General features: G+C 35.1%; 1 protein-coding gene across 1 annotated transcript; it reads right to left on the bottom strand.

Moving 5' to 3' along the window:
• Positions 1 to 7473: 7473 nt before the first annotated feature.
• LOC122307697 (peroxidase P7-like) lies at positions 7474 to 9187 on the bottom strand. The gene is made up of 3 exons (XM_043120739.1): positions 8908 to 9187; positions 8570 to 8761; positions 7474 to 8276 (listed from the first exon to the last, which is right to left on the bottom strand). Exons 1-3 carry the CDS (start codon positions 9118 to 9120, stop codon positions 7725 to 7727), a joined length of 957 nt encoding a protein of 318 aa, XP_042976673.1. The 5' UTR covers positions 9121 to 9187; the 3' UTR covers positions 7474 to 7724.
• Positions 9188 to 9878: the final 691 nt, after the last annotated feature.

Below are 9878 nucleotides of genomic sequence, written 5' to 3'. Positions count from 1 at the left end.
TCAGTCAAAGCTTGTTTCTCACCCTGAGACCTTGTTCGATTCTCACACGGATGCCAAAACCAACCCCCCAATCCGGAACCCTAGAAATCAGCCCCTTGTTAGGAAATCATCATCTCCACCTGGACGCCTCGTTCCACTCGCACGCCAACACAAACCCCCCCCCCCCAAAGTTATGAACCCTAGAAATCAACCCCTTGTTAGAAAATCATTGTCTCCACCTAGACGCCTTGTTCCACTCGCACGCCGAAGCCAAACCCCCCCCCCCCAAGTCCCAAACCCTAGAAATTAGGCCTTTCAGTATCGACGATCTTCTCCCTTTCAAACTCGAAGTCTAACTGAGCCGCTGGACCGATTCCTCCTCAAAGGTAGGTTTTTTATTTTTCTAATTCTGTGTAACTTGGATTTTTTCCAATTTTGTTTGCTCAAACCACTTCTCTCTCACTCAGTTTCTATCTCTCACCCGTTATCTCCTATAACCGTGAGCCGCTGCAGGATTCAATGTCAAATGTACGTTTTTTTTAAGTCTACACCGAATAGTATTTTGTAATCTTTAGCAATTTTTGCTCTTGGGTTATTAACCTAATTGTATACAAAATGATCTGATATTTATTTGGGTTATTGTTTTTGTACAATAATTTGAAACTTGTTGTTGAAACTGTTTTGGAAATTCTATGTTTAGTTGCTTATTAATCTCAGCTTGGTTTATTGAGCTCGTCTCGTATGCAGTTATTTTGGGTTCATATCTTGTATTATTCTAAGTTGTAGATCTATCCCCTTAGTACAGGGGATGTAAAGAAACATTGAGCTGTGAAATGACAGTCATCTGTACCACTCTCAAATGTGGGTATCCTTTGAAATGCTGAATGGTGGCAATAGAGAGAAGTAGTCACTACTATTGAATGTTGCTGATTATTTGTTTTAGTTGAAGATATCTTATCTTGCCAATTATTATCTTTGGTTTGCTGCAATGTTTTTATAGAATAGAAAATTAAAAAGGTTATTTTAGCTATCATAGATAGATTATTCATTATTATATATATACATATGAAGAATGAATAGTCAATAAAAAATAGGGCACGTGTTTTGATTATTCATTATTATAGTATAGTTTTTTACTACCCTGATAAATATGTTGCTGATATCTCATTTATTACTTCAGGCCTAGCTTTTGGTTTACCCAAATAATGAGGTTGGTTCTTGTTATGACCCATGGAAGTTTCAAGGGAATGCTATTGACATGTATGAATAAGTATAGTGTCTTTATTTTTTTAGCCCTTCATCACTACCTAACACATACAGTGTGCTAAGTAATAAATATTAGAGTATAGAGTCAAGATAGAGCATTACGTATCTCATGCCTAGTACATATGACTATAACCAATCATTATGTTATGTCTCCTGTTTGTGTCCTGTTTGTCCATGGGGGGATTGCATTTTCTTTCCTTTAAAGTCCGATGGGGGATTGTATGATTGTATACATCATGTGTACTTGTATGTTTCTTTCACGATTTTTATTGGAACTTTTATTAGTACTCACCAAAAATAATCATTTCAATTTTGAATGGTGGCAATGGTGGGTTAACTGAAAGTGTAACTATTCTTCTTGGGGATCTTTTGTTCTCATTGGGTTTCCATAAGCACATAACTTTGTGCTTGTTAAAATTTTGAATTCTCCAAGCAAAGAATAAAGGTCTTGGAGCATGCAATTTTATCTTTTCAAATTGACAATAGTGGGAATTTGACAAATTATTGTGCTCCAAAACAGCTACCTTTAGAATTGACAGGAAAAATTGCAAATGTTAAGAGAACATTGCAAATGTACATCAACTCTGCCTTGATGGCCACTGTGGCCTGTGCTGGGTTTGAAACCTAACCCTACTTGTTGAAAGTAAGCACTGCATTTTAACGTTGCTCTTGTTTATAATTTGCATTTTTGTTTTTCAATTTATTGTTTGTTGATGGATTAAAGTTGAGATTAACCATGATTGATAAGTCATAGAGGCCTAGATTTATGCCTCTGTAATCTCAGTTTAGGTTTAATTATTTGAGAACTTGAGGGTCATGCTATCCCAACTTTTTATATCTTTGTAGACTTAAGCTAGCTTGATCATTTTTGCAATTACTACAATTACCCACTGTGTTAGAATAACCGAAACCCATGCAAGTAGGAAATATATATATATATATATAGGGATACTAAAATAACTTAACCTGGCTACCCCAAGCATATGGATATGGAATTGAAAATGTATTTGGAGGCATCATATATGGCAGGTTAAAATTCTGATTAGTACCAAAATATCAGTAACATATACAAATAAGCAATATATTAACTAAATGCTACAATATATGACAACGCGATAGACAAAATAAGCACTTTGTATCATACATGGGTTGTAAAAATCGACGTAGAAGGCCCGGGTGGCCTATGTTCTTCCTCTTCACCCATTTTCTGATTTGTTGAACTAAGTATTGGGAACAAGAATATCGTATCAGCATAATAAATCCCTCAACCTACACTAGGTTCAAATTACAGAATATCAAAGCAAAAAACCAAATTGGTTTTCAAGTTTTGTGAATGCTGGATACATAATGGCTACAGCCAATGGTTTTCAAGTTTTGTGAATGCTTGATGGTAAGAATTGGATCTTGATGATCTTTCTTCATCTTTTTAATGGTTGGTTCTTTAATCAGTTATTGCATTTGTTTGCTTTTTATTCTTTGTTTGGCTTTGAAGCTTTATTTAGTCTTGTGATCAAGATGTATATTTAGCCTCGTGAGTTTCCTTTTATTACATGCCTTTGTGTTGCAAATGAGTGTTTTCTTATGTATTTATTACACCAGCGTTATTTAAAAAAAAAAAAATCACTCTTGATGACAAGACATGTAAATAACATCACTCTCAACTAATTCAGGTTATTTCTTATGGGCAGTAACACCAAAATCAACTAACAAACATGATCATGGGTTCAAAAGACCAACTTCAACTCCCCAATTAACAAGATCTACATCAAACAAAATTGCTCCAATCAACTACACCTTAATAACCATAATTAGCAACATATGGTTACAATTGAACGGGCAAGAATCATTCTATTTTTAAGTATACCAAAAATATAGACATAAATGATTTATCATACAACAATTAAATTGGGTCATGCCTAACAATGTAAAGTCCCTTCATTTATATAATTAACATTTGTTTTTTATAAGGACCTCATTGATGAAAAACATGTGCAGCCCTCATTGACGGATACAAGGAGTGTAAGGGATAAATCTCATTAACATCTAACATTTACCAATCTCATTCATCATCAGTGACAAAAGCATTGTCATGATTATCACAATCAAATTCATTTGGTAAAAATCCAAATGATCCATACTGACGTTCACATCTCAGAAAAATAAAATCACAAACTACAAGTTAAACAAGACCTACAAAAGCATACAACTGAGTACATACAGCACCTACAATCTGATTGAGTTGAATTATTGCATTTTTAATGCTTTTGGAACCAATATATATTAATTCTTTCATTGCTTTATCATTGGTTTTATATGGAAAAATGAATAAATCAAAGTTGTGATTTTAATTGATTAAAAGCATCAATTTCTGCTCTAATTTTATCAACTGCCAATTAATATGGATTATGGTACATTTCGCTCGAGCGGCGGCTTCTGGCCGCTCGAGCAAAGTCAGGCAGATTCAAATGCTCAACTTCCGCTCGACAGTGGGCTCGAGCGAGATACGGGAAAAGAGATCGCTCGAGCGGAGGCATTTGGCCGCCCGAGCGAATTCAGGCAGAGTCGAACGCTCGATGTTCGCTCAACAGGCCGCTCGAGCGAATTTAGGCAGAGTCAAACGCTCGATGTTCGCTCGACACTCCGCTCGAGCGAATATCGCATTTTTACAGATCAGGGTTTATTCCGCCGTCAGAGTATATATATGTTTTCTTTACATCTTAGGATGAGACTTGGGCTGGAAAACTCGATTTTTGAGTAGAGAAACACTTAGAATTCATTTTTCCTTGGATTTTCGTTCAGATTCGAAGAGGAGGATTCTTACAATTAATCATTCACACACACTGCAGCAGATTGAAGAACTCCTTGAGGGGTCCAATTGCCACTGCAGCTCAGCCTCCTCCACCGCTTCGAATCTTCATCTCCATTCAACTGGCTTGATCTTTTCAATTCCCTACTTGCTATTTCATTTCAGTTTTGAGTTTCTGAATTGTTTTAGAGAATTTTGATTTAGACGTTTGAGTAATTTATTTGTTATTCATTTAATTCGTGTTATTTATTTTTATCGTTTCGTTAAACTTTCATTTTAGTAGTGATTATAATTACGGTGGTTTACTTTGAGAATTTGTAATTTGAATATAGTGATGAACCCTAGAACATTGAATTTGGGACTTTTCAATTTTCAGTGCACGTTTTATCAATTACTTCCTAATTTAGTTTAATTCTTAATCTAGTTTTATTAATTTCTGAGTTTAATCTATTAGTCTTTTATATTCCAATCCGACAATCAAAATCTAAAAACATGAATCTAGTCCATGACTAGTACCCTTTTCCATCCATTGCACATACCATCATTTTATTTTCTCTTTGTTTCACCTTTCTCAACGAGTTTGATTTTTAAGTAACTTTCCCTAAGGAGACGATCTAGGAACTTATTCCTAATTATTACACGACATCCTCCTGCACTTGGGATAGCTTTAGTGCTACTCATTTTTGAGTGAGTCACAATCTCCAAACCAGTAAGGTGCAAATGAGCCTCAAGAATTCGAGTTAAAAGCCATGTCTTTCAAAGATCACAACATTTTTAGAAGTAAATATATCGAAATGGCACCCACTGTTAACCAAAATATCACAGTTAAAAGCCATGCAGCTAAGAGAATTAACTTCAAATAGCAAGGGAATCACCAAAACCCTATAAACATGAAGCAAACCCTAGCTGACAATTATTAACCAAACTCGTATAGTCTTTTGCATTCATCACTCAACCAAAACATTCCGACAGATCCAAAAATTTAGATCCAACAAATATCTAATTCCTCAACATACAAAAGGTAATAACAGAAGCTTTCCTTTAATTCCAGAAAAATCACAGAAATTTCTTTCCTTTAATCGACAATCGAGGATGGACTTACAGTCGATGAGGGACTTGCGGTCCTTGTCGAGGCAACGCTTGCTGTTTACAACTGTGGTCATTGATTGATGCCACCGTTGACAGTGGACGGGTTCACCTTCTCGCAGGTCATCTACTCCATGTGTATGACCCACTTCCGACGATAGACCTCGACCACCTTGCCACCGCGACCCTTGTTTGGAAATGGTGAACTCGAATGACTTGACCTTACAATGTGCCAGAATGATGAAGCCAACAAGCCGGAGTGATGCCGCCACACGGTTCCAGACTAATTTTTCAGGTGCGGGCAGAGATTCAGGCCGGCGAAAGGAAACGACCCAGGCGTAGGGGTGGGAAGGGGGGGAAATGCGGGGGAACGCAGAAATGAAGAACGCGGGGGAGGGGGGGGGGGGAATTGAAATCCACCTTTACAACAAAACACAGCTTTTTCACCCAAAAAAAAAAAAAAAATTGTCATGTAGGCATAGTGGAGAGGTTGTGTGAACAGTAGGTATCTGTATAGAAGAACTCTATTATATTTCTATATCATAGGTGACGTAGATTTATATTTTCATGAACCATGGTTTCATGAACTTTAATGCGACTATTGGATTAATAATAAATTCTTATGTTAATATTTATTTTTTATATTAATTTTTTACTTGCTGGAAAAAAAAATAAAAAGAAAGAAAAGACAAAACGAAGAAGAAATACTTCAGAAAAGAATCTTATATAATTCAAATAAAATATGTAGGGATATTTTGGAAAAAAACAAATGATTCCTCTAGAATTCCTATAAATAAACCAAACGTATGAACGCCATGCATATTATTGGATATCCTATCATATATATTCTCAATTAATTTCAAGGAAAATGCTAGTTGAACGGATAAAGTTGACAGATAAAAATGATTGATTGAATTTTTTTTATTTTTTATTTTTTTTAATTTTACTTAATAATTAAGGAAGTGAATATTAGTGATTTAATATCTTCTTATTATAATTTTAAAAATTTAAAACTGTGTAAAAATGATTAAAAAAAGAAGAATTTTTTTTTTAAAAAAAAATTATTTACACTGTATCGGTTCATTTCATCTGTTGTCCATCGGTACTAGTAGCATTATCCCAATTTCAAACGTGATTTTAGTCACATTCTTAAGAATCTAGATTCCTAAGCACCACATTCTTTGGATTAATGTTAAATTCCGCGAACCAAAAGCCACATTTAATTTGTGTAAATGGCAAAACTTAGTACAATAATCTTCACATTTTTACAATTTGATGCCTCAATTTTTAATTTTTACAAAATTAATACTTGAATTTCAAGAAGCTCTCAAATAGGCATCTTCATCAATTTTTCCGTTAAAAATTTAACGGTAGGCCTCGTGTCATGAGTCTCTGATTGGCTGACACGTAAAACTAATATCCAAATCAGCCAAACGGAGATTGTCATGTGGCAGATATATGCCACATATCAATCACGCCATTAATTTTCTAATGGTGGGTCGTTCAAGATCATGTCGACTCGATCGTTTTCCAAATGATCGAAAATTAATGGAAGTACTGAATTGTAAGTTTCTGTAAATATAAATTTAGCAAGAATTGAAAACAGAAGTCTCGAATTGCAAAAACATGTGAATCGAATTATATATTAATTTTACAATTAACCTTTTTAATTTTCAAAAAAATTATTGTTAGCAAGAAAGTGGATTTAAAAATAGACAACTTCAACTAAAAAAAATGAACTAGTAATATGTATTTCAATATATATATATATATATATATATATATATATATATATATATTTCAAAGGTAGAAGAAAATTAAGGTCATGCAATCTCCTAAATATTAAAAAAGAACTAGTAATATCATCAAAGTCCCCTATATATATATATACCCCCTACGTACGTACGTACCCATATGTTTCGTTATTGTTGTCATATGTTTTCAAAAACCAGTTGATCTGAAATCTTAAATCTTTGATGGTACTAGGTATACAACTGCCTTTTTCTGCATGTTCCAAAATTTCTTAATTTCCGGCTACACAAATTTCCCTTTGCTTCAGCAAGTGATTTTGTCGTAATTAGTCAATATTTTAGTCGTAAACGACAATTTATCTCCACTTGAATCTACATGCGTGCATGTTTTATTTTTTTTATTTCTCCAATATTTTATCTGAATAAAATTATAGTACTCGCCAATATTAATTGTGTTCAACTGTTTGAAATTTATGAAACTTTTGACGTTTCTCGTTATGGAAATAAATAAATACTATAAAAAAAGGAAAATTCGGAATTTTTGTTATAACCGGAATTAATTAAATTATTAATACATAGAGATCATATGCTTGCACACGACTTTATTTAAAAGTTTGCATGCTTTCAGAAGTCTATTACAAAGGGGATTATTAGTTTTCTTTTGACTGAATAATTTTAAATAAGACAATTATTTTATTATCCCCACAATTTTTTACCAACACCTTATTTTCTTTCCGAAAATGCAAGACGCTTATTCAATTGCACACATAAAAACGTACTATGATAGCAAGAAAGGCCATGCATAAAGCCAGCCAATGATGATCATGATCAGTACTTCAGTTCACGACCCTGCAGTTCTTTCTAATCTCCCCATCTGTCCCGGTGAGTGGGCTAATATTGCCCATCCTAACCATGGCAACAGCAAAATCAACAGCAAAAGCAGCATTGGCGTTACTATAGATCCTCACCAATGCATCTTGAGAACCGCCATTAAATAGTTCTTGGTCTGAATGCAAAAGCCCACGTCGAAGCATGAGGTTCTTGTAGTAGCTATTATCGAACTTGTTCGGGGTCTGTACGTCAAGCGGGGCCAAATTATTATCACCACCAGAAACCGGGCAACCGGCCTTCCGAGCGTTGGCAAAGTTGGTGTCGATGTTGGTGTCGTTGTATATGCGAGTCCGGAACCCGACACATTGAGCTTGGCCTATTGTGTGGGCGCCGGAGAGAGCCGTCATGTCACGAGCGTTTAGGCCTTTGTCCGCAAACAAGGAGATCAGGGTTGTAAGGTTGGCGAATGGAGGGGGAAGTTGGGTGTTGGCTGCGCTCTGGTTGGCTGTTCTTGAGTCTCTCCGGCCTAGCGGTACTGTCCATGGGGATCCTCCCAGCTAAAAGCAAAAAAAGAGAGAAGGAAGAAGAAGAGATATGTGATTATCGGACATCATCCATGGATGGAAAACATGTCTGAATTATTAGTCTCAATCATAAAGATAAACAAGCTTATTTAACAAGAAAAAAGCATAAACCAAAACCCTAAGTAGTACAATATTTCTTTATGCATGCGCTTATAAGTTGGCAAATATATTTTCGTTATATAATGATAATTATTATTTGCAGGGGTTCATGCCATCTAAATAAGGAAATGATTTAAAGGGAAGGACGAAGAATCTATGCTACTAACCAAGACCACACCATCTCGAGCTGCGAGTGCCAAAATATCAGCACAAGATACAGTAGCATTGCAGGCAGCTTCCACGCGAGTTTTAATGGTATCAATCACTTCGAAACCCCTTACTGAATTCCTATTTGGGAGTGCATTCTTTTCACCTGTGAAAGTGGGCGTGTCGTCCAGTAGTATCGATGCATCGCAGCCCTACACAGAACTCCAAACAAATTAAGCCAACGTCATTCAACAATATCCTAGCTAGAAAGTAATAGTATCTTGGATATTTGAAGTACTTAAATTCCAAAAAGCAAAAGGAAACAGAACTAATGGCAGCAGTACTAGTGTCGTCTCACTTGTACAAAGCAGTCGTGGAAGAACAACCGAAGAATAGAGGCACCGATACGTGGCTCCGCTATGACAGCTCGAGTCATTTCATTTTGCACGATAGTTTGGAGAGTAGGGCAAGTCCTTGCGTAGAAACTGGGAGAGAGTTTTGCATGGGAAAAGGAGGGTAAAAGAGAGATGATGGATAATGTAACAAGGAACTGGGTGATCATGGACGCCATGAGTACTTGGGAATGCGAATGCCCCGTCTAGCTAGTACTACGTACTTAGTTGCATAACATCAGTTAGGTTTAGTACTTCCATATATATAGACAACTCAAGGGGAGAAAGGTTTCTTGTGGAATGCCAGTGACGGGGCGCAGGAAGGGGAGATGTTGGGGGGCATTGCCAACAAAATCGGCCTTTTGCTTAGGGCCACAAATCTAGTATACCTCCTTATATCATTAATTATGAGGAAGACTTTTTTTTTTTTTTGTTGAAAAAACAGATAATATTGATTTTAATAAATGGAGTGTTTCAAGTAATGATGTTAAATCTATTCACAAAACTAGTTAAATTTAATCTACTTTTAAGACTGAATTCGATGTTAAAACTCTTGAACAAACCTACGTTATTACACAAATCCAATAGAAATGTTGCATATTTAACATAAAATCGATTCAAGATTTCTATTTAAAGGTATATTTATAAATAATATAATTTATAAAACAAAAAACAAAACACCAATACCAAAGAAAATTCAGAATATATGGCTTTCTTATGATAGGTACTTGCTGTTGTTTTAGAATATATGACTTTCTTATGTCTTCACTTTATAATTACTATAACCTCCATCACACTAGCTTTTAATTTTTTTTTTTTAATCTTATAATATTGATATACACACAATTCTTTCAATAGCCATTTTCACAACCATGCATTGTTTTAAATAGAAATATTTTTGTAAAATGACGATACTAAATATTTAATTTATATTTAT

The sequence above is a fragment of the Carya illinoinensis genome, chromosome 4, assembly GCF_018687715.1.
Source record: "Carya illinoinensis cultivar Pawnee chromosome 4, C.illinoinensisPawnee_v1, whole genome shotgun sequence".
Lineage (NCBI taxonomy): Eukaryota > Viridiplantae > Streptophyta > Magnoliopsida > Fagales > Juglandaceae > Carya > Carya illinoinensis.
The sequence above is the reverse complement of the archived record's forward strand: the minus strand, read 5'-3'. Positions and strand labels throughout refer to the sequence as shown.

Bases quoted from the DNA above. Each gene is read 5' to 3' on its own strand.
- LOC122307697 (XM_043120739.1), bottom strand. From the start codon at position 9,120: ATGGCGTCCATGATCACCCAGTTCCTTGTTACATTATCCATCATCTCT. The intron at 8,762-8,907 runs GTGAGACGACAC...AGTTCTGTGTAG, and splicing joins TCCACGACTGCTTTGTACAA to GGCTGCGATGCATCGATACT. The intron at 8,277-8,569 runs GTTAGTAGCATA...TTTTGCTTTTAG, and splicing joins CTCGAGATGGTGTGGTCTTG to CTGGGAGGATCCCCATGGAC.